We start from the raw sequence: 25,793 nt of genomic DNA on the forward strand, positions 1-25,793 counted from the left end.
CCAGTGTGGGACCCAAGAAGAGGAGGATCCGGGCAGCTCTGTGCAAAACTACTGCAACAGAGCAGGTAAATAGAACAGGTTTGTTATTGGAAAAAAAAAAAAACAAAAAAAAAAAAAACAAGACTTAAACAACATTAATAATGTGTTCTCTGCATTAAGGTAAAAAAACATTTTACATGCAGCTACCCCCCGCCGCCTCCCTAAACACTCACCTGATCCCAATCTCAGTCCAGCGCTGTGCACGTCTCTGCAGCAGCTTCTCTCCTGGCTCTCACAGGCTCTTGTCTTAGAGCAACAGAAGCCATTGGCACCTGCCAGTCAAAACCTGTGAGCAGAGAGCGGGGGTTGGGGCCAAGCCAGGCTGTGTGTCTGAATAGATGCAAACAGCCCAGCTCCAGATCGGACCTGAAGCTGCTTCCTATGAGGGCACTCGGCGGGGGTGGGGGGGTGGGGGGTTAAGGAACCAGGAGCGGGAGACCCCAGAAGAGCAGGATCGGGGCTGCTCTGTGCAAAACCACTGCACTGAGCGGGTAAGTATAACATGACTTTTAATTTCTTTTAAATAAATATCCAACCAGGATTACGCTATGTTGCTCTTCCTTTCTTTTTTGGGGCATTGTGTGTGAGAACAACTCCTAGATAGGAGTATAGCATCCCTAACTTCCAGGTGCTGTTTACTCGTGGAGGATAGCGGGCTACCCACGGTCTAAGGAGCGATTTAAAGGTGTCTCCACTCCAAGAAAGGCCCCGACCGGGTTAAGGTCACAAGCTTTCCTAAGCTTGCCAGTTGGTAAGCGTGTATTTTATCCATATCACAGTGGTGCGGTGAAGGTTTATCCAGTTTTGTTATAGAAAGGGACCCCCATTTTTGGTTCCTTATCCACCTCACCCTTTGAAGATCTTCACTGATTGGAACTATATTTATTCACCTTATTTGATCATGAACTATATGAATTAATTATCATTCGTGGAATTTATTTATCACCTTATTTCTTTTTATTTGGTTCACAGCGTTGCTTCCTCTGTTTATTTATATAACATGTTTATTATTTTACTGAAATAAAAAAAAGGAAGCTTTAATGGCACTTTAAGACAGCAGAGTTCTTTACCTCTCCTCCCTACACCGGCTAGAAAATTAAATTATATTGAAATTTTTATTTCCACACATTATGAAGTGACAGCTAACAATGTATGCATTTAAAGTGGTATTAAATCCTTGGTTTTAAAAAAAATAAACAAATCATAATTACTTGCTCTGTGCAATGATTTTTCACAGAGCAGCCCCAGTCCTCCTATTCTGAAGTCCCCCGCTGGCGCTCTTGGCCCCTCCCTCCTGCCAAGTGCCCCCATAGCAAGGAGCTTGCTATGGGGGCACCCGAGCCGGCTTGCTCCTGAGCCGCTGCTCTGCGTGTCCATTCACACAGAGAGCCATAACTCGGCCCCACCCCCTTTCTCACCTCATTGGCTTACTGGCTGTGATGGACTGTCTCAGAGAGAGACGGAGAGGGAGCCGAGGAGCCAAGGCTCTCGTGCAGAACGCTGGATCGCTATTGGGCTCAGGTAAGTATTGTGGGTGCTGGGAGGCTGCTGCACACAGAAGGCTTTTACCTTCATGCATAAAAATGGGTAAGAACCCTTGAGCCTTTAGAACCACTTTAAGTCATCATAACAATAATCACTGTATAGCTGTAGAGAATGAAAGGCTTATTTATCCATCCTACAAACCCTGCTAGTTTCTTCTTCTTGCTAATCACCCTCTATAAACCTTCAGCCTCACCTTACTTTTTTTCTGTTACTCAAGCAGGCAAAAGTTTCATACTTTTTATAATAAAGGTGCTCTGATCCCAATATTCATGAGTGGGCACAACACTTGCCCATAAAGACAGTGTTACTGGGCAAAGACCTTGGATAATGTGAGTGTCCATCCAGATTCCATGCAAGTCTATTGTGTCAAGGTGAATGCCTGTACACCCCAAAAACACTGCCGACACTGACCACTTGATTGAACCATAATTCTCATTAAATATGACCAAGCTAATACAATTCCATCACCTTCCTCAACCAAAGCGGTACATTCGCTTTAGAGTTTTACATTATGTGCAATATTTGGGTGCAAATATTGCACGCCCAAAACTTGAAGATTGTACCAACAATAACTGTTCACACCAAGAATTTATGTTTTCTATCTACAAAGTAAAAAAAAATGTCGTTGACTGTATCATACATAACGTATATATGTATATAATTAATATGTCATGTGTGTATGTGTGTCTTACCAGGTGTTCTGTGTACAACCACATCTTGTATTATTAATCTGTACACTTTTATTACCAATACAAACTGTATTTGTTGTTTTACTTGTTTTACTGTCCATTAATAAAGAGGTTAACTACTTCCCTCGTTATCCATTTATGACTGCGTACCCAACTCAAACACAGCAATACAAAACATATTAGTAATTTATGCTGAGGCCATAAATCATTCTCAAGTGTATCAAAACATGTGGAAGATATGTCCTATGACCAAACAATAAAAATCATACTGTACCTGTATGTTGCGTATAAACGTTACCAGTACCCTTTCTTCAAACTCATTTACAGGGGTATAGAGATTCAACACCTTCACAATCTGTAAAAAGACAAGATATTATTCTTCAATTTTTTACAAACCATATGGAAAGTTTACCAGTATTTAGAATGGCGTTCTTCTAAAGATTTTGGGAAAGGCCCCTTTCTGTTCTAGCTGGACTGTGCCTCTACACACAAAGCCAGTTCCATAAAGACAAGGTTTGCTGTGGAGGAACTCTACTATCTTGCTCAGAGCCATGACCTCAATTCTACTGAACAGTTTTGGAATGACTTGGAATGTCAGTTGTGAGACAGGTCCTCTTGTCCAACATTGGTACCTAACTTGACAAATACTGTTTTAGCTTAAAGCAGAAATATAGGCAAAACTTTTTTCTCATTTTGGATAGCGTAAGCGAGGGTCATAAACCCTGTCAGTTTATTTTCTGCCATCTGTGTCCCATTGGGGAGATTTCCCTACACTTCCTGTCCCATAGCCAAAACAGGAAACGAGAGGAAATTAGGGGAATCCCATAGGGACCCCAAGATCACCAGAACTAGTGTCTCCATTGGAAGATTTCCCCTATAATATTTTTCTGGAGACAACCCAAAATGGGGATTTTCTTTTCCTTTCACTTTCAATGATAACGGTAAACAGGACAAATGGAGAAGGTGAATCTCCTTAAGAGGGGTACAGATAGCAAAAAAAAAATGATAGATATTCTAATCCATCTCTACTCTATATGTATAGAAAACTAAAAAAAGAAAAGTTTTGACTTTAGTTGTACTGTAATGGGCATAGCCTTCCTACAAGAGTGCAGGCTGTAAAAGCGTTTGTTACCCTAAAAAAAAAAAATTAATCCTTAAAACATGAATAACAGCACAGTGCTTGTGCTGTGTAATTTGACCCTTTCTATCATCTAAAATACCTGGCTGGTTCTGCCCTCCTTCCTGTAAACTGACCACGTTTATCATGGCTGCTGAGCCCCTGATACCATGGTCAGTTATGTGCCTATGTCATCTCCTCTGTCCTCCTTTCCCTCCCCTCACTGCCTGCCAGCTCATGACAGTGCCTGCCCCTCCCCTCCTGCTGCTAAAATAACTTTGTAATTTTCATGCAATCCCCATAATGTTATGTGCCCAGTGTATGTGCTTTATAAAAAAAAAATGCAGATATATACCTTATTTCATAGCGCCGCTCGGCGCGCACATGACTGCCCGCCTCTCTCTTCCTCTCCTCTCCTCCCGGCTCACGTCAGCAGGGGATTCTCAGCCCCTCCCACTGTAGCTGTCAGATTGGGGGAGGAGAGAGGCGGGCAGTCATGTGAGCGCTGAGCGGTGCTCTGAAATGACGTATAGAACGGCATTTTTTTTATAAAGCACAAACACTGGGGCACATAACATTATCGAACACTGGGGAATGTATGAACATAACAAAGTGGCTTTACAACCACTTTAAGTTGCAAAGGAAGGTGGGGGATTCACTAATAGTGACCATGGTTTTGAAATGGGGGGGTCCAACAAACTCTAACTAAAAACGATAAAAAATACAGAAAAAAACTATAAAATAATATGACTATTAACATCACTTGGTAAAATACTCGTTGTGTAAGCAAAGTGGCACCAATTTGCAGCTGGTCATTAAGGTACAAAGCACAGAGACCATATGGCAAACATCAACCTTCTGGATTAACTCATTTCCTCACAGTAAATACAGTCCCCTTACCTGAGCAGTGGTCAGAGCATTGCACATTGAGCAGATAGCCTCCGCATCTTCATCTGTTTTCTTCTTCACTTGTAACAATTGGGCAGCCTGAATTAAGGGTTCCAGGGTCTCTTTGGCCCCGCTATTCATCAGATTCTTGTCCCGCAGCCATTCCTCTAACTGGCTTACATTGTACCTGTACAGTGCAACACAAAATATCACCTTCCTGATCAGAATATTATTGGCCAGTTTCAGTACAGTAATCTCATACCTATAAGATTCTTTCAAAACACACGTTGTTTGACAGCTTGGACAGTCTTCTAAATCAGTGTTTCTCAAACTATTTTCAGTCAAGGCACCCTTTACATTTGGGCACAATCTTAAGGCCCCACACTCTAAAATGTAAAGAACTAAACAAATAGATCTACATAACGGACCAACATCCACACAAGAAGGACATCCAACATTACAGGTGATTTATTTTTACAAAACAAATATACCAACTAGTATTCCAGCATTCCTCTTCCCCCTCACTCAGCTAAAGTGACCCCCAGTGCTGATGGAGAAGGGCAAACAAAGATGAAGGTATCGGATGTCTTCCTTATCAACCATATGTAGAAAAGAGGGAGGGGGGAAGGGAAAGAGGTATAATGCACATAACCCGCTAGTCGGACTTTAAAGGCACAGCAAATCAAGGAGATCATATGCAAAAAAACAATATAATACATGTTATTACAAATATAAATAACAAAGACATTGACAAGCAATTGCTTATTGCTTGTCAACGTCTTTGTTATTTATATTTGTAATAAAATTTATTATATTTTTTTTTGCATATGATCTCCTTGATTTGCTGTGCCTTTAAAGTCCGACTAGGGGGTTATGTGCATCATACCTCCCCCCCCCCCCCCCCCCCCCCTCCCTTTTCTCTACATTTAATTATACGGACGTGGCAATAGGAGTGTTTTCTCATTTTATTTATATTTTTTTCCTTATCAACCAATTACATCATCAGTTTTTTGGGATGTCAGTGTCTGGACCTCACAGTGCCCAAATTGTAATGATGCACAAAAAAATCAGTGGTTTGTATAACAGAAAGACAGGCTTGATCTACTTGTTGGTTTGTTGACATTTTTTGGGGAACTTGAGGCAATTTTTAGGCATTTTGCAAAGGTACCCCTGAAGAAGCCAGAAGGCACCCTGGTTGGAAAAAGCTGTTCTAAATACATGCAACAGATGATCCAATGAATAAGCCCTAGTTCACACTGCTGCAATTTGTCATGCAACTTGCGATACATAGGGGTTTAGTCACTAAAAACTGGAGCGTGCAAAATCTGGTGCAGCTCTGTATAGAAACTTTCCAGGTTTTATTGCCAAAGTTTAATTGAACAAGCTGAAGTTAGAAGCAGATTGGCTACCATACCCAGCTGCACCAGATTCTGAGTGCTCCAGTTTTAGTAAATCTAACCGATAAAGTCACAAATCAAGTCAAAACACATTCATTTCAATTGCAGCCCTTCCAATCAATGCAACTTCAAAGAAGATCTCTGCACTACTCTGATGCAATGTCATGTCCCATGGACTCTAAGGCTCGGTTCACACCTATGTTTTTTTATGCTTTTTGCAGAAACGCACTACAGTCCATTTAACATGGTTTCCTATGGGACATGTTCACATGCTTTTTTAAGCTGCTGCGTCTTTGGAAAGGGTCAGGAACTTTTTTTAAAGCAAAATTATTAGTTTTTTTGTTCAGGAGACTTCAACTGAGAAGCTGCAAAAAAAACATATAGTGCGTTTTTGCTGCAATTTTGCAGCGATTTATGGTTTTTAATCCACCCAACAACAAATTGGCCAAAAAAAAGCTTAAAAAAATGCAAAATGCACCAAAAAACTAGCAAAAAAATGCATCAAAAATGTATGTGCCAAAATGCACTGCAGAAACGAATAAAAAGCAAACTGCACAGGTGTGAACCAAGGCTAATGTTGCATCAAAGTCACACAACAATTGTGTCACGGCAGTGTGAATCAAGCCTAAGGCCCCTTTCACATGGGCTGTCCGATCAGGTCCACCTGTCAGTTTTTCAGGCAGACCTCATCGGACCATCCATTCACCCCTATGGAGCGGCGGATGTCAGCGGTGACATGTCCGCTGACATCTGCCTCTATCCGATCCTGTTCACCAAATCCAGACAGATGGTGATCCTATTTTCCATCCATCTGGTGGATCCGATAGGATCAGGTGAAAACAGACAAGCGGTCCATTTTCATCCAATTACTCCATAGAGAAGAGTGGGACTGTCTGCACAGTGAGCTGAGACGGAACTGTCATCCGCCTGCTCAGCAGTGATCAATGGAGCGATCCCTCGCTGAGCAAGTGGAGTCCGTCAAATGGATCCGCCCCGTGTGAAAGGAGCCTAAATATAACAAATAATAATAAAAAACAAAAACGGCCCAAACTCCTTATAGGAAGAATGATCTGTAATATCCTGTTTGCAGGTTTTCCTTAATCATCAATAATATACCCCATTCCCTCCTATGCCCAGATAGACACTGTTTTTAGTTTAAAAACCGTGATTGCACAAGTAACACTGAAACTTGGTTTCATTTAAACGGTTTATTTTTGCCAGGAATAATTAGAATTGCACAGAATATTATAAATATAAGTAATATAACTTGAAAAGTCTTTAAAGAACTTTAAAAACCATAATTTCAAAAGATGCCTAACTGGAATATTTGTTATTAGCTTTATTACAACTAAGCATACGTTGCTGCTCCCCGCTATCTACCAATTTGTCTAAATGGGGATAAAGGAGCCATAATGTGCACCACGTTATGGAAACGGCATTATCTTTTATCATAAGTCCCAACTTTAACCAAAACACATATCTCCATATCTCTAGACCCGCTGTCATTGTTCAACTGTGAGATCACTTGCCACATATATATATATAATGTTTTTGTATTCTGAGTTTAGTTATACTTTAAGCATGCAGCATGGAAATCAGCACTCTGCCTACTTGTTCAGGGTCAGAGACTCAAAGTATTAAAATCTCAACATCAGAATAACAGTCAGGAGTAGGTGTAAGCAATGTCAGCCTTTATATTGTCCCGACTTTTCTTTTGTTGCACAGCACAACTGCACTGTCAGACAGGGAGAAGCATTGTTGTAGTGCTAGTATCATAGGCACTGCAGCACCACTTCTTGCTGTCTGACAGCGCAGGTTAAAGCTTAGGAAAGGCTCGCAGTCACATGACCCCACCGAGGGAAGGACTTCCCTCACTCTTGACCTGGTAAGGAGATCTGCACCAAAGGGGAGACTTTACTGGGGTCTGTACTGAAGGGTTAAGCTGGAAGAGGTGATCTGTACCAGGCACATCTGGACTGAGGGGTTCTGTACTGAAAGGCTAGGCTGGTAGGGAGAATGTACTGGGGTGGTGGGCTGGGAGGGGTGATTCTGAGTTGTGGGGGAAAATTGGAGCTGTTGGTTGACATTTGTACTGTGGGGTATGTGGTCTTGGGGGGGGATTGAAATTCATACTGGCAGGGGGGGCCATTCTTGGTTGTATTTTGTGCTGTGGCCTGTACTTTATTAACTCCTGAGCCCTGCACTCTGTGTGTTACGCACTCCTGAGCCCTGCACTCTGTGTTACGCACTTCCAATCCCTGTGCTCTCTCTGTTACGCACGCCTGAGCCCTGCGCTCTCTATGTAACGCACTCCTGAGCCCTGCGCTCTCTATGTAACGCACTCCTGAGCCCTGCGCTCTCTCTGTTACGCACTCCTGAGCCCTGCGCTCTCTATGTTATACACTCCCAAGCCCTGCGCTCTCTATGTTATGCACTCCTGAGCCCTGCACTCTCTCACTCCTGAGAGTGAACATACAAGTACTGTGGTATATGTGCACTGTGTATACAGTGAGTAGGCTCAGGTTTTATTTAATCATGGCTCCTCCCACTGTAAGCGCAACACCTACAATTTACTACTTTATTTATTTTGTTGTTTTTATATGTATGAGGGTGTGGGGTGGCACAGCGTAGAAAAATAATTGGCCATGGGTGCCAGATATACTGGGTATGCCACTGGACTATACTCCTAAATCTGCAAAACTATATTGCATTTAAATAATTCTTACCTGATCTGCATCCCTTTGCTCCATGAACACATGTCCTTTCGCAGCAGCAGGTTGTTGAGGGTGACCGCACCAATAATGTAGAACATCTGCTTCACCACCTGCTTGATGAGCTCTGGATCCGTGCCATGTTGGCACATTATCGAGTGGAAAGTGTTCAGCTGCCTTACTATGGAATCCAAGGTATACGTCCCTTCATCAGCTATACTGGATGTCCTCTTCCGCAGACCAGTAGGCTTCACCCCTGAGACACCCTGAATAGTTTCATGCTCCAGCATTCCTGAAACTAAAGGGCATACACAGCAATGTTTAGCATTCGTTTTTTGATTTTTTTTTCATTTATAACTTATAAAAGAAAACCATGGAACCTGATACTAGTGCTGGGACAAGGTTAGCCAGCGCCCAAGGCAAAGATGCCAAACTGCGACCCCCCCCCCCCCCCCCACATACACCGTTCATGATTTGCAAGCATAAGGGATCCTACGCCCAGCAGTCACTCGCTTGTCAGAATCACTGCCGCTATCACTACTCCTGTCAGGCGCCTCCATCCCTACAGTAAACCATTGCACCCAGGGCAGCCACCCTTCCCTCCCACCCCTTGTCCTGGCCCTGCCTGATATAAGGCAGGGCTGAAATGTACAAAGATAAGCTACACATATTTTGGGCACATCATATAAGGATATACTGTCACACAGCAGACATATGGGCATGGTTCAATGAGGATTTCAGATACAGGCGTAAAATATCCATGTATTATTGGGTCGAGAGGAATGGTGGAGATGGCTATGCCAGCTTTCCTGTCTTTTCTGGCAAATTACTCACAATGTAAAAATAAATGTGTACAGAAAGACCGTTGGCCCGTGTATTAATATCTCATCACCTGCCTTGCTCAGTGAAGTGACTGAAGTTTCCAGATGGAAAAACAGGTTCACATTTGCCAGTTATTTAGTATCGGGAGCTCTATAAATCCCCCATTACTCACCAATCATTGGCTGCAAGAAGTTTTCCAGCACTCGGACAAGCTGCTGGTATATCTGGATGGCCAGGTCGCTCAGCACTTGCCTATATTCAGCAAGGTCAAAGTTTGTTAGACAATGATCATTCTGCCTGGGTGTGTTGTGCTTCATAAATGCCTATAGAGAAACAATATCATGTTGATCCAAATGCTTCAATTAAACAATCTTAGTTCAAATCTATAGACATACATTTTAACTTTCCTAATACATGTATATGACAGATATAACTTGAAATGTAATACCAATATTTGCATGAAACAAAGTTACTAAGTGTGCATGGATGGCTTAATTGAAGGAAGTCGTGGCTCACTCAATGTGTATGAACCAGACTGTTGTATGCCATAGTAAAGTCTCCTACACTCAGCCACTAAGGTGCTCTTAGAATCTTCTATTAGTGCTGATCTATTCAGATTTGTCAAAGGTTTCTAATATCTGAAAATGTTTCTTAGATACATATAGGCATAAGCAAATTTTAATGCCAGAATCTACCCACAACATCTCTGTGTTACACAATCTAGAATTCTCATTTTGTAAAAACAGACAATTCCTATAAGAACAGTACAGTAATAAGAAGCTGTTAAACTTTAACTGAGGCAGATATAAAATAAAGTACATTTTATTAATTTTATTTAAAGGAGAAGTTTGGGTTAAAAAAAAATAAACACACATACTTGCCTCTACGCTGCAGCATCAGTGTAATGCTGCAGCAGCCCCATGTTGGCTATTGATCAGTCAGTTCTTGTTCTGCTCAGAGCAGAAAGTGGTGACTGTCAGTCAGTGCTCACTGGAGCGTCAAGCATGGGAGGGGTGGGTACAGCTGGCTCCGGCTCTCAGCTGCGCACTGAGAGGTGGGGCCAGCTGTCAATTAGACAGCCAGGTGGATCCCAGCAATATTATCAGGATCCTTTTAGAGCCTGGCGCAACTTTGCCATTTCAGCTGACAGCAGGCAATAGCCTGCCATCAGCTTACTCTGGGTCAAGAAGGGCAAAAGAAAGTGTACTCCCATTATCCATAAGACAAGCATGACCAAAAAAGTTTTGGCCATAGATCTCTTTTTAAAAAATACCAAAAGGATTCAGCAAAAAAAGACCTGTATCCTAAAGTCCGCAAAAGCGCTACATTTCTTTTATTGCACCAATAAGACCAGGCAAGTGACATACATTAGCCCATCTTGGCTATGTCTCAGACAGGAAGACCCTGGATATGTCTACAGGGGTGTAACCAATGCAAGAGGCAAATTAATAAAGAGCTGTGCTATCCACTTTATTTATTAAAAAAAAATCATTTCACAGTTTTTTTAAAGGTAAATGTTATGCCGCGTACACATGGTCGGAATTTCGGCCCGCAAAAGACCGATGAGATTTTTTCATCGGAAAATGCGATCGTGTGTATGCTCCATCAGGCTTTTGCTGGCGGAATTCCAGCCAGCAAAAGATTGAGAGCATGCTCTCAATTTTTCGGTCGGGAAAAGTTCCTATCCGAAAATGCAATTGTCTGTTGCAATTCCAATGCGCAAAAGCCCCGGGCATGCTTGGAAACAATTCGACGCATGCTCGGAAGCATTGAATGTCATTTTCTCAGCTCGTCGTAGTGTTGTACGTCACCGCATTCTTGATGGTCGCAATTTCAGCGAACTTTTGCGTGACCGCGTGTATGCAAGGCAAACTTGAGCGGAATCCCGTCGGAAAAGCCGTCATATCTTTTTCAGACGAGAAAACCGATCGTGTGTACGCGGCATAAGTGATATAAGCGCTTGAATCCATCTTTATATATCTGCCTCTTATAATCCACTACACAACAGCACTCGGACTGGGAGAGGGAAGGTCAGTACTTAGCCAGGCTCTGCTGCGTGTATATGTGCTGACAGGGAACATGTTGATTTGGTGAGGGAGGAAAGCGATAATTTCATCGGTCTGCTGCTATTTCACTATCCAGTCATAGGCTGGGGAAAAATTGGTGACCTAGCTTTATCATTTAATACTGTACTGTCTGGAAGGGTTGTGTAAATTTCAGAACTGGAAACACAACGTTACAAATTCTTTGACGTTACAAATTCTTTGGCAGGCATTTTACCTGTGAATTTAGCTTCTAAGCAACTAAAAAAATGTAAGTTTTAGCCCAAGTTAATACTAATCTGAATGGTAAAATGCAACGTTTTACTATGCAGGCCAGTGTCGAGTCTGCTTCAGCAGAGAGCTGTGCAGTGCCTATTTCAGCGCATTGCATGGCTTATTTTTTTTTTCCAACTTTATTTGACATGTCACATAGTGACACTTTATTCATGTCACTGCACTGCTGTCCAGTGACATGTAGGGCCATCCAGCCTGGTGTGGAAGAATACAGACACGCTGCATTTTTCCACACTGTAAACGCAAAGCACATCACACCAGCATTGTGGTGTGAACGGGGTACATAGAAAGCAATTGTTTTCTATGTTATCTGCATTTATCTAGTGTGAAAAAAGCAGATCACTGCATATAGTGTGAACGAGCCCTTAAAATAATTTGTTCACGAATGCCTATAAGGCTTACATTACACAAGCTAATGTTTACATGGCAACTGTAATATTTAGGGGTTTGTTTGGAGGATGCGCAGAATCCTAACTCATCTACCATCTATTAAAACCAATGTGGTTCTACCCTCTTGCCTCCCATCTTTAACGCCCACAAGCTGCGCATATGCATCCATAGGAAGCTGAGGTTTCTGTGCTAACAGTTCGTGCTCACTGTGCGCTCTCACCTGTCATGGCCATCCCCTGGTCTCTAGTAATGCTTGGGAGACAGCAGGACCCAGCTCCCAATCACGTGACTACTATAACAGTCGATCACAGTGGTCACATGATTGGGTAGTCCTTCCCGTTCCCCCGGGGTGTAAAGACCTTGTTAAAGGGATGTCGGGGCTGGGTGGGAAGAGGTTAAGGTTGCACAACGATGAGAGACAGAGAACATTTGGGAGTGAAGTACCTCTTCTCCGCTGTACTGCTTCAAGCAATGGAGGAATCGGCAGGTGTTGGAAAGCCAGAAGGACACGGTTTCAAAATCATCTCCTCTTTTCTGTGTAAGAGAAACAAATACATCAATCTTCAATCAAAACACAAGTTTCAATAATAGTTGAATCTAACCAACTTGGTTAACTAGGTACATAATATATACAGAAATACATTAAGGAGTAATTGTATGTGTGACAATGTGAGAATAGTTATATGGTGGTAGTCATATGATTATAGTGATACAGTTAACCTCCCACTTGGTTCCAATAGTTTAGAATCAATCAAACATTCCTCGTTTAGAAATCTCGTTTCCTCTAGACTTAAGCTGGGTACATACAGTTCGAATATCAGCCGGTTCAGCAGGAACCAGCAAAAATTTGGACCATGTGTACAGCTGTCCATCTGACAAAAGCCGGTCTAAGGACCGGCTTCTGTCGAAGGAACATGCTGGAAAACCAGCATCCACTCAGCCAATGGCACCGAGCACTGATTAGTGTGTTCTGGTGGGGGGGGTGGAGAGTTTGCTGCACTAACATCACTTAATTAGTACAGCAATCTCTCAGTTTATTTTGTTCAGCACGCTGGGTTAAAAAAAAAACTGAATGTTTGTACCAGGTATTATGGAGTCCATGGATGAATCTATAAGTTCTGAAAAAGTGGAGCATTTCAAAAATGCTTAGACGTTCGTAGATTGCTGGCATTTCAAACAATATGTCTGTCTAAAGACATGATGGTCATGAGACAAATTATTGGCGGTCTATTCTTTTGTTTATGATAGGTGTTAGATTTTTTTTGGTGTAATTATGTACAAATAAAAAAAAGATCTATTTTTGTAAACATAATTTTGTGGATTGCGTTGATGTGAAAATCACTGACAATGAAAAACGTAAAAATCTTGGTGAATCAAATGAAAAGGAGGCGCTAAACATGCTGACAGTTACAATAGTAACAATACAATATTCTCACAAAATACTCAACTGTACAAACTGTGAAATAAAATATATCTGTGCACACATTTAATTCAAATATCCATAGTGCAACACAAGTCCTTGAAAATTTGCCAAATTGTATGTTGTCTCCTCCGCCACTGTGAAACCACACTCCTTTCTGAGGATGCCATATAGGCAAAATGCGTAGAGACGGGACTTTTAGTTCCAGTGACATCATTTCCGGTATTTGGAGCGCCCAGAGTGACAGCACTTCCAACTTAATACATCTAACAGAGTGATGGTTGTTTTGGTGCCAGGCTGGGCACATGCAAATGAGAGTAAATTATTTTATCATGTAGAGTATTTTGTGAGATTATTGCACAGAGTTACTATTGTAACTGTTAGCTTGTATATAGCACCACATTTTCATTTGATTCACAAAGTATATACATGTAAGCGTACACTTTTAAAGGGGCAGCTGATATTATACAAGAGGAGTGATTAAATTTAGGAGCACAAGGCCCACTGTTATTTCCCTAAAAATATTTGGCATTAAGAGTAGGAAAGTGTTTAAATATATAATAAGGCTTACCCACAGGTAGTGTAAATATGTCCTAAACGGGCACCAATTAGGAGATATTTACTGTCAGTGGTGGCCGCTCCATACGGGGCGTAGGAGCACCGCCCCCCTAATCCATGCACCCGGCCCCTAATCTGCATGCAGGGCGCTGGACCATGGTTTCCTAATTGTTTTTTTTTTTTTTTTGAAGCACGCGATTAAAACCTGAGACTCTAATTGGCTTCCAAAAAGGGTGGGCTCGGGGTGAAGAGCACTGCGCCCCGAGGCCACCCAGTTGTGTGACAATAGCTTATTAATATTCGCTATTGTCTTTATGCTTCTCCTCCCAGCCAATCAGGAAGCTTGAGGAGCTTGATTGGCCAAGAGGAGAAGCAATCATATTGGCTGGTATCAGGGACGGGGAGGATGCACGGGGAGATCTGAAAGCAGAGGGGTCTCTCTGCTCTGCATCGCCGCCCGGCTGTGTGAGTACCACCCACCGTGGTGGTGGTGGGGGGGTCCGGGTGGTCTGATTGCCGCCACTGGGGGGGTGGTTCATGTGGTTTGTTTGCCCCCCCATCCTGGCTGAAGCACCAGCCACCACTGTTTACTATACATGCAGCCAGTGAAGTCACTGGCGTAGGTGCTCTGAAGGAAGGGCCACCCGTGCCATTCTTTCAGAGCCCTGCGCCGTTAACATCATCGCGGCTCCGGCCAGTCACAGAGCCGGAGTCCGCAAACCCGGAAGCAAGACGGGTGAAGATGGAAGCGGCCTCCAGCGATGACATCGCATTGCTGGAATGCTTTGTTTTCAGGTAAGTTTCACATAATGTGCTAGTATGCAATGCATACTAGCACATTATGACATTACCTTTCAAGGAAAAAAAAAAGCGTCCAGCGGTATACAACCGCTTTAAGAATATAATCCTGCAATCTTAACAACTTTACTCTTGAACCTGGCATTTTTTAAAAATTTCTTTTATATTCAAAAACATTTTGCAGTAATTTTACCTGTGGGCAGAACAGAATTTAAGAATAAATTCCTGATAAAACCGTATTGTTCATTATTAGAGCCCAGATACTAAGAATAATGTTACAGAAGAACGTCTAGAAGAGTTAAACAGCAGGGAGTAACTTCAGACTAGGCAGTTTTGGCAGGCGTGCTCTGTACAACCATGCCCATTGTTCAGTAGTGGAAAGAAGCCATCATGCATAACATGTCATTTCAGCAGAAGTCATTGAGACGGTAGAATTCGGCTCCAAGTCACTGCATAGTTTGTCTCACTCCCTGTAGCCGCGGACATGCAGAACTGCGCCCAGCTTGGTACAGTCACTAAGACTGCATTCATACATGAATCACACATACAGCCATGTTCATCCCAAGGCAGACAATCAGACCCGCCAACAACCAAACTGTGCATGCAGGAAGAGAACAGATTTATAGTAACAAACCGTAAATCATCAACGCAGTATATGGCTTTATATAAGTCCAGTGAACACAACATCATGTGACTTAATGACATTTTCCACTGTTATTTTCATTAACCATTTAGTGGATTGGAACATGTTTTAGATCAAAACAACTAACAACAGTCTTTCTTATCCTTTTTAATATGGAGGAACTGTTTAAAGGGATGGTAAACCTCAGACATGAAATATGAACAAAGCATATCCCTCTATAGTATGTGCTTGTCTCAATTAAGATACCGTAACTTTCATTTCTATCTGCTGCTTCCTTCCTCTGTTATCAGCAAGAATCACTTCTGACAAATTTTTCTGACACCAAGAGAAAAAAGGTGACAGGGCAGGGAGCTCCAAAACACATCCTTAGTTCTGTTCCTGTGTGGAGGGGGCGTGTCCCTTCCCTCCAATCAGCTTATAGCGCTCTCCTCACTGAGCTCTGCAGAATGTAACTTGAGCTCTCTGTCCTTTTTTCTGACAGCTCAGACAAGCTGTATAAATGCTGGACTTATGTAGAGAAGACTGCAATTTATGCAGGAGGATTTGTTTACTCTCTGTGTATCACCTAAAGCCAGTCACTTCACTGGGTATATGTAAGGGGTTTGCAACCACTTTAACCACTTCCTGCCCGCCATATAGCAAAACGATAGCCGGAAAGTGGTTTCATTATCCTGATTGGGCGTCATATGACGTCCAGCAGGATAAGCAGCAATCGCACGCCAGCAGGGGGCGCGCAGCACGGCGATCCGTGGTGTGGCGTGTCAGTCTAACACACTGCATCTCCGATCTAGGTAAAGAGCCTCTGACGGAGGCTATTTACAACGTTATCAGCTATGTCCAATCACAGCTGATCAGTGTAAACAGGAAAAGCCGTGTATCGGCTTTTCCTCTACTCGCGCTGACAGATGCCAGTAGAGGAGAGCTGATCGGCTGCTCTCCTGACAGGGGGCTCTACACTGATTATCAGTGCAGCAACCCCCCCCCCGAACATGCCAACCCAGGACCACCAGGGATGCCCACCCATGGCGTATGCCCACCCATGGCCACCAGGTAAGCCCACTAGAGCCCACCAGGGATGGCAATCATTGCCCATTAGGGATGGCACTCTGTGCCCATCAGTGATGCCTGCCAGCGCCTCTGATCAGTGCTGCCCATCAGTGCCATCTATCAGTGCCTCCCATCACTGCCACCTATCCATGCCCTCCAGTGCCACCTATGAGTGCCCATCAGCGCCACCTATCAGTGCCACTCAGTACTGCCTCATCAGTGCCGTTTCATCAGTACCCATCAGTGAAGGAGAAAACTTACGTATTTACAACGTTTTTTAACAGAAAAACTATTTTTTTCTTCAAAATTTTTGGTCTTTTTTTATTTGTAGCGCAAAAAATAAAAACCTCAGTGGTGATCAAATACCACCAAAAGAAAGCTCTATTTGTGGGAAAACAATAAGAATTTTGTTTGGGTACAGCATCGCATGACCGCACAATTGTCATTCCAAATGTGATGGCGCTAAAAGCTGAAAATTGGTCTGGGCAGGAAGGTGTATAAGTGTATTGAAGTGGTTAAATAACATTCTGGGCTTGGAAAACCACTACTAATAGGGGAGGGTCTAGATGATGTCACGACACGGTGTACATGGAGATAGTGCGGAAATAATACTATTAAGAAAGTGGATTGTCACTGCTATTAGATTCATTGTATTTGCTGTATAAGCCTGGTGTGCTTCACCTGTAAAAAGTGAGTGGATATCTGGAGGTTTTTAGAAGCAATAAATTGTTTTACAAGGATAAAGCACACTGTTTGGTGGTTTCTTCTTCCCTATGAGGAGAAGAACTTGCACACGGAGGTATGAAGAAGCATCTGTGAAATCCATTGATCTGGGAATGTTTATTAAGTCTACTATGAAGGATGCAAGCATTTAGAGACCATACTTAATTATACGATCCTATATTCCAGGTGAGAGCACATCTGGTGGAGGGTATTCGTGTCACTTTAAAGGGCAAGTTCACCTTAACAGAAAAATCTGTAAGGTGAACTTACACAGGACCCCCTCCTCAGCCCCTCCCCCCCGTCCCGCTGACCTGGAGCACGGTGATCTCCCGTTATGAGGCCTGGTATAGCCGCCTCACTGGACTGCGGCTTAGAAAACCCCTCGGCTTAATCTCCAAAATGTCCCCTGTCAGGAGGTACGTTTAGGAGCATTCTAATTGATCAGCCCTGTCACATGGGCGGCGTTGACCAATCAGATCCCGTGTAGCCCATCTTGTCAGCAGGGAAGAAGTAGAGAGAATGCCGAGGGGATTTATAAGCCCCGGTCCGGTGAGGCAGCTATACCGAGGCTCAGAACAGGAGATCGCTGCACTGCAGGTCAGCGGGACAAGTGGGGCTGGGGTCCTGTGAAAGCTCACCTTTTTTTCCATAAACGTAAACTTACACTTTAAGCATTATTGCCACAAAGTGGTGAATTAACACAAGTGACTGAATATACAATTACTGGTCACATTAGATACACCTGCTCAATTGCTTGGTAACACAAATTGCTAATCGGTCAATCACATGGCAGCAACTCAATGCATTTAGGCATCTAGATGTGGTGAAGACGACTTGCTGAAGTTCAAACCGAGTATCAGAATGGGGAAGAAAGGGGATTTAAGTGACTATGAACGTGACATGGCTGTTGGTGCCAGACGGGCTGGTCTGAGTATTTCAAAAACTGCTGATCTACTGGGATTTTCATGCACAACCATCTCTAGGGTTTACAGAGAATGGTCCAAAAAAAAGGGAAAATATCCAGTGAGTGGCAGTTGTGTGGAGGAACATGCCTTGTTGATGTCAGAGGTCAGAGGAGAACAGGCAGACTGGTTTGATATAATAGAAAAGCAACAGTAACACAAATAACCATTCGTTACAACCAAGGTATGCAGAATACCATCTCTGAACGCACAACACCTTGAAGCACATGGGCTACAGCAGCAGAAGACCACTCCTGTTAGCTAGAAACAGGAAACTGAAGCTACAATTTACACAGGCTCACCAAAATTGAACAATAGAGGATTGGAAAAATGTTGCCTGCTCTGACGAGTCCTGATCTCGATTTTCAGTCTAGTGCGGGATGATCAGTAGAAGCCTTTACAGATCACTGAGACCTTTGGCCTGAAGAGGCTTTAAAGAGGAATTTCATTTTTTTTTACTTTCCACAAGAAAAGGAATTTCATTATTTAGTCCAACATATACCAAACAATTATATGACCACTATCTATGCAAAGCAAGTATCTTCAAACAAAACTATAGATCCCACTTGAAAAAGAGAACAGTAAGGAACTGGATGAGATCTGGGAATACATTTATAAAAAGGGAAAGCTGGTAATTACCGGTAATCATCAATCAATTAATGACTGATTACCAGCTTTGTCTGTGTCAGATTACTAGATGCACAGAAATGCGGTTTCATTTGTTCACCCGAGGCCATCCATGAAGTGGGAACTCCTGTTTTCAAACTTCTGGTTATACTAGGAGGCATCACACATTTTGAATACCAGATATTTTGCTTACAAAGTCTTACTAGTGGAGTGACAGAGTTTGTGAAGGCCACTGGTTGGCATACATACTACATTTTGTTTGTACTACTATGAATCACCAATAGAGGTGTACTTTGGATCAAAGTACTATATGTAAACCCTCACCTTGTAAAACAACCCATCCAGTTTAACCACTTCAGCCCCAGAAGATTTTACCCCCTTCCTGACCAGAGCACTTTTTGCGATTCGGCACTGCGTCGCTTTAACTGACAATTGCGCAGTCGTGCGACGTGGCTCCCAAACAAAATTGACGTCCTTTTTTTCCCACAAATAGAGCTTTCTTTTGGTGGTATTTGATCACCTCTGCGGTTTTTATTGTTTGCGCTATAAACAAAAAAATAGCGACAATTTTGAAAAAAAACGCATTATTTTTTACTTTTTGTTATAATAAATATCCCCCAAAAATATTTAAAAAAACATTTTTTTTCTCTCAGTTTAGGCCGATACGCATTCTTCTACATATTTTTGGTAAAAAAAAATCGCAATAAGCATGTATTGATTGGTTTGTGCAAAAGTTAGTGTCTACAAAAATAGGGGATAGTTTTACGCATTTTTATTGATAATTTTTTTTTACTAGTAATGGCGGCGATCAGCGATTTTTATCATGACTGTGACATTATGGCGGACACATTGGACAATTTTGACACATTTTTGGGACCATTGGCATTAATACAGCGATCAATGCTAAAAAATTGCATTGATTACTGTAAAAATGTCACTGGTAGTGAAGGGGTTAACCACTAGGTGGCGCTGTAGGGGTTAAGTGTGTCCTAGGGAGTGTTTCTAACTGTGGGGGGAGGGGCTGTGTGTGACACTACACTGATCGTCGCTCCCGATCACAGGGAGCAGAGATCAGTGACAGAGTCACTAGGCAGAATGGGGAGATGCTTGTTTACATTAGCATCTCCCCGTTCTTCCTCACCGTGAGACGATCACGGGTATCCCCACGGACATCGAGTCCGCGGGACCCGCGATCGCGGCCACGGAGCTCCCGGCGCGCGCGCGCACGCCCGCAAGCTGCCTTTTTTAAAAGGCATCGTACAGGTACGTTAATCTGCCTGTACGTGCCCTTCTGCCGCAGCATATGTGTGTGAGGCGGTCGGGAAGCGGTTAAAATAGATATGTAAGGCACAATATTTGTGTATAAATATAATAGAAACATTATAAATACCCTTTTTTAAGTGATCACATAGCCTCTGTTTTAAGCTGCATACACAGTTCAGAGAGCAAACTGATCTTCCCAATGAATGGCTGTGCACGGGGCGTTCAGCACAAGTCTGATTATTGAAGGAGAGCAGGCTGAGTTCTCAACACAGCTAGAAAACTGACCAGGCTGAGCTCTCATGCCTAGTGTGGTCAGTTTTTAATAGGAAGCAGAGGGACTGGCAGGAGCACCAGGGATTTCACACAAAAGAAAGCAACACAAAGATTTCCAGTTTCAAATTTTTACTTTCAGAGATGTTATATTGTCCTTAGAAATGGTGGACCATGATTATATGAAAGACATTAGTCTAATACCTACTGGTTTGAGAGGTATTTTTGTAGGAAAGGTGGTCTAACCAAACTTCTGTAATGCATTATTTTTTATTATTTTTTGAAATGTACTACAAAGAGTTTTCCCTTTTTCCATTTTTATTAATGTGTTATGTTCCCCAGGGGACAAAGTATATAAAGCATTCTGTCCCATCTTCCTATGTTCTGTCTAATGCTATCTATGAGGCTGGACAGGGGAAAAACTTCTCCCCTGATGGCTGTCCGACAATGCAGCCACTTACCTCCCTGGGGCCAGTCTAACGTCACGCCATGGCATGCACCACACGAGGATTGAGGTAAACATGAACTTTGGTGGATAGATACCTGCAGTTTGACGATATTGATTTTATGCTGTTTACAGTCTGGTGCACTTACAGCACCAGGTAAATGTGTTTTACTATAGATGTATTTGAAATAAAAAACGGTTGTTTTTAAAAGGATAAGCACTATGTTTAGCTTTTTCTTTTGATCATGTGGATGAGTGCAGAGAACCCATAGGAGAGGAGGACCCAGATCCAGAGGTACCCATAAGGAGAGGAACATCATTTCAGATCCCCAAAGTGGCAAATACCACATATAGGCCATTCTTTAGGGCTCTTTCACACGGGCAGTCTTGCCCGGTGGACTCCGCTTTGCTCAGTGGGGGATCAATCTGCTGATCCCTAATGAGCAGGCGGATGACAGGTCCATCTCCGCTCACTGTGCTGAGACGGACCTGTCAGAGCCCCACTGTCCTCTATGTGGAGATCGGATAAAAATGGACCCCTTGTCCGTTTTCATCCGATCCCATCCGATGTGATCTGCCAGATGGATGGAAAATAGGGTCTTCATACGTCTGGATTTCACGGACAGGATAAGATATCAGCAGATGTCAGCAAACATGTCACCGCTGACATCCACTGCTCCATAGAGGTGAACGGAGGGTCTGATCAGGTCTGCTTGATAAACTGACAGGCGGACCTGATCGGAAAGCCTGTGTGAAAGGTGCCTTAGTTTTATCCCCCAGGTGAGGGCACATCAGGTGAGGGGATAGTCAGCTTTGCATGCTGAATGTTGGATTACATAGAGGGGAACACTATTTATGTTGATGCACGTTTGAAAATACCAACAACCATTACGATACTGCTGGAATTGGTGGTGTATATAATCACATATATACCAAAGTACATTTTAAAGACTATTTAATCACTGTTTGGATCATGATTTTTGGACATTTATAATTTGAGATATACCTTATATTGTATGATGGTAAGGTTGTCTTAAAGAGACAGGAACAATGATTTGGGATCACACCATTTCTGTCTATAGTTGTAACATTTTAAGGCCCCTTTCACACTTGTGTGACTTGTCCTGCGACTTAGGACTGCAAAGTCGCATGACAAGTCGTACCCCATGATTTCCAATGGGTACCATTTATATCTGTGTGACTTCAAAGTAGTCCCTGTACTACTTTGGTCCGACTTTGAGTCGAGGTTCTTAGACCTCAAGTTAACGCAGGCATTCTCTGAAATCGCTGCAAAATCATGGCTAAATCGCGGCCGCAAAATCGCAATAAAAATCACTGCAAAATCACGCAACTTTCAAGTCGCGGCAGTGTGAAAGGGGCCTAAAAGAGTACACAAATAAAAGTGACTTTTTATAAATATCAAGTTTTCCCAGATCCCATCCAATTCTTAGCTGCTTACCATTATTTCAAATATTAGTTATGAATCAAACAAACCCCCAAAGGTAGAATAAAGGATCAGAGAGATCAGAGGGAAAGGATGAAAAACTCACCTTTAAGATCTTTTTAATACCGTTAATTGTTGATGTGAGAAGAGAGCGAACTTTCTGGTCATCATTGAGGTAATCAGCATGGCGCACACACATAAATAGTATATATGCCGGCAATCCTGGAATAAGGTTCACAGCAACACCACGGGGCTTTAGGTCTGGTAAAGAAATACAAAGCAATTACAAAATGTATATTTAAAGTTCCTGGGTATTTACAGCTCATATTCTCATCTGTAAAGCTCATATTTTGCCTCCACCTCTTTGTTTGCCTTTTGAAATAAAGTGAAATACTTGGTACTCCTGTGTATGAGGTGCATGTAATGGTCTACCCTCCCCTCTCACAATTCAGTGTTGGGCGGTAACCAATCACAATTCCCAAGCACTGCCAAGTGGGGATTGATAAGCCCAGACTGACTTAGAGCTTACACGGGACTATGTTTTACTTTGCTCTGGCTGGTGAACAGAGCAGAAAGGGAACAAAATGCAGGCCAGTATAAGCAATGGAGGAGAATTAGAAAAATGTAAGTTGTTGCACTACCTTCTCAAAGTTTGGGTGACATGAAATGGTGCAACTACTACAAAATGAATGCAATGCTGATCTAAGGCCGCGTATTGCAAGCTGGCAAAAAAACTCCAACTTGTGATATCACTGCAATTTCCTGAACTGCTTGATCCAGCAGCCCATGCAGATAGCTAATCACATCAGCTCATCTCTTGTAGACAGAATATAAAGATTATTACAAATGTAATTTCCAACTCTGCTATATCCATCAACAGCTTAGGATGAGTGGCCAAACTAAGATCGGGAACCGCCTAAGATTCGAACCATTAATGGGCAGGCAGGCTGAATGTACCAAGTTGATCAATCGATCAGCTTGGGTACAACCTGCCTGCCAGATTCGCTTCAGATTATTGCAAGCGGCTTCTAGAGCCGGTAGTGATAATCACCATCTTTCCCCGGCGGGGACAGCTTCCCCCACCCGCTCCTACCGGGAGAAGACAATTGCTTGGCAGGAGGGATTCCACGGGCACTGTCTGCATTGATGGTGGAAATGTGTGAATTTCTTTCCTGCGACTCATGAGCTGCCTAAGGTGCTTTACACAAGAAACAAAGTGGAGGATTCATTGGCCAGACTGGTAACGGCTTAGGAGGCAGCGAGGTACAATCCGACGCACCAGTTTCTTAAAACCTGGAATTTAGTTGTAAAAGTTAAGTTGACCTTTCATAACATGTTGCACCCATATTCACGGTGTAACATGTAACTTACATATAGTTACATAGTAGGTGAGGTTGAAAAAAGACACCAGTCCATCAAGTCCAACCTATGTGTGTGATTATATTTCAGTATTACATTGTATAACCCTGTATGTTGTCGGTCATTTAGGTGCTTATCTAATAGTTTTTTAAACTATCGATCCCCCTGCTGAGACCACCACCTGTGGAAGGGAATTCTACATCCTTGCCACTCTTACAGTAAAAAACCCTCTACATAGTTTAAGGTGAAACTTCTTTTCTTCTAATTTTAATGAGTGGCCACGTGTCTTGTTAAACTTCCTTTCCGCAAAAAAAGTTTTATCCCTATTGTGGGGTCACCAGTATGGTATTTGTAAATTGAAATCATATCCCCTCTCAAGCGTCTCTTCTTCAGAGAGAATAAGTTCAGTGCTCTCACCTTTCTTCATAACTAATGTCCTCCAGATCCTTTATTAGCTTTGTTGCCCTTCTTTGTACTCGCTCCATTTCCAGTACATTCTTCCTGATTCATTCTTAAGCTGGCCATACATGGTCCAAAATTCATCTGGTTTAGCAGGGACTGACCACATTTCAATCCATATGTGGCCACAGTGGTTGAACAGAAGTCAATCTACTGATCAACCACCCTGTTGGATTTTAGCCACTTGATCAGTGCTGCTAGCTATAGCTTGCAGCGCCAATCTGTGTATTCTTATGGGGTAAAGTCTCCCTGCTGTCAGAATTTGATCAACCCACTCGCTGAACAACAAAAAAAACTGACTCACCTATGTCCAGCTTTTCACTGCTTTAGTATCACAAGCGAAGGTCAATCACATACTGCTAAAACATATAGGTAAGCCTAGGTTTACTAAATCATCTTCAATTTACTCCAAATGACAAAGCAGATAAGAACAGCTGTGCATTATCACCAAGCAGAAATGAGGTAGACCATTCCCCACACACTGAACATTTATGATCAATTTGCTCATTTGGCAACTCTGCATTAATTATTCAAATTCAGAGTGATTTTATTGGTAGACAATTCCAGCCATTTAATTACCATACCAACCAGCACAGCTCTATATATTTCACCATACATTTGAAATTTAGGTCAGCCTGAGAGCCTTGATTTGCTGGTGCATGTTCGTGCTTATGGCTCAGAATACATAGGAAAAATACGTTTGCATATACTTACCCAATATAAGATTTTTAATTAATTTTGGTTCATCCTCCTTCTTATACTCCAGCATTCCTTGGAAATCTTTCTCCTTACGTGGTATATTGAGTGGACGAATAGGTTCATCTACTATTTGACCAGGAGACACATTCTCCATTTGACCAACTGTAATACAAATGAAATGTGTAAACTGTAATTATGCAGAAACCAGAGGACATCTATAACAAAAGAACCCTACGGCACACCATGAAGACCAAAGTCTGGATGTGTCATGTCCTAAATACCCATTGTAAGGGGTATTGACTTATCCTACTAAGCAAATCATATTTCCCAGAAGTCCATTGTTCTTTTAAAACCTAACTCCAGCTACATTTTTTTTTTGGATAGATAGGAGAAGACTTAAAATGTTGGTTACGATCGTTACTTTCTCTACATCCCCCCGACTCTATAGCCTCATTGCAAGCTTTGTATAATCTACAAGTTGAAGCTTCTATATGCTAGAACACTGACTGGATTGAAACCGTGCTAAAATGTATTAAACTAATAATAATTTATTGATTAAAAAAAACATGGAGTATTGCATTCAAGTCCAATATCTATATTTATAATGTGAGACACTATCCGTTTTCTTTTGTTCAGCATCTTAAGTTCTACATTGTAAATATAGAAATTGGTGTTTATGTGGTGCCTTGAGTGTCCAACAATCCTAAACAAGTATATAGAGTTAATGTATTAAAGTGTCATTAAACCCAAAACATTTCTTTGTATATGTGTCTTCAAAATTAGGTCCTATGCTAGTGTGCATATGCATACTACCATCCATCTGTTCGATCTTTATAAATACCTGGTTGCCTTGCAATATCTATGCACTGCCCCATTGTCAGTGACAATGCCATTGCAGGCGATCCTGTGCCACACTGCCACTCATATTGTGCATGCTCCCCTTGGTGTCTGTTGGGAAGCCATTCATTTCCTAATTTCTAACAAGCTGTCCCATATCTTCCAATGACTGGGGCTCAGAACCAACTTCGCCATTATAAAACAACTATTATTTAAAGCTGTATTTAACACAATTTTCAAAAAATTGCTGCCAGGTAGGGATTTTATGACAGAAGCAGTGGCGGTGCGTCCATAAGAGCGTCCTC

The 25,793-nt window shown here is 42.3% G+C and overlaps 1 protein-coding gene across 8 annotated transcripts in view; it reads right to left on the reverse strand.

The window, feature by feature from the left end:
• Positions 1 to 25,793, reverse strand: part of MYO5A (myosin VA) — a 290,881-nt gene that overhangs the window by 5,017 nt on the left and 260,071 nt on the right. For 6 of the 8 annotated variants that reach the window (XM_073618728.1, XM_073618727.1, XM_073618726.1 and 3 more), the window contains 7 exons: positions 24,667 to 24,813; positions 22,241 to 22,395; positions 12,379 to 12,468; positions 9,381 to 9,531; positions 8,402 to 8,684; positions 4,291 to 4,465; positions 2,548 to 2,628 (listed from right to left, as the gene is read on the reverse strand). In XM_073618728.1, the coding sequence (XP_073474829.1) occupies positions 2,548 to 2,628; positions 4,291 to 4,465; positions 8,402 to 8,684; positions 9,381 to 9,531; positions 12,379 to 12,468; positions 22,241 to 22,395; positions 24,667 to 24,813 (1,082 nt within the window). The remainder of the gene's footprint in view (positions 1 to 2,547; positions 2,629 to 4,290; positions 4,466 to 8,401; positions 8,685 to 9,380; positions 9,532 to 12,378; positions 12,469 to 22,240; positions 22,396 to 24,666; positions 24,814 to 25,793) is intronic. The other 2 variants (XM_073618732.1, XM_073618734.1) reach the window with 1 other exon arrangement.

Source organism: Aquarana catesbeiana, linkage group LG03, assembly GCF_042186555.1.
Source record: "Aquarana catesbeiana isolate 2022-GZ linkage group LG03, ASM4218655v1, whole genome shotgun sequence".
NCBI classification, from domain to species: domain Eukaryota; kingdom Metazoa; phylum Chordata; class Amphibia; order Anura; family Ranidae; genus Aquarana; species Aquarana catesbeiana.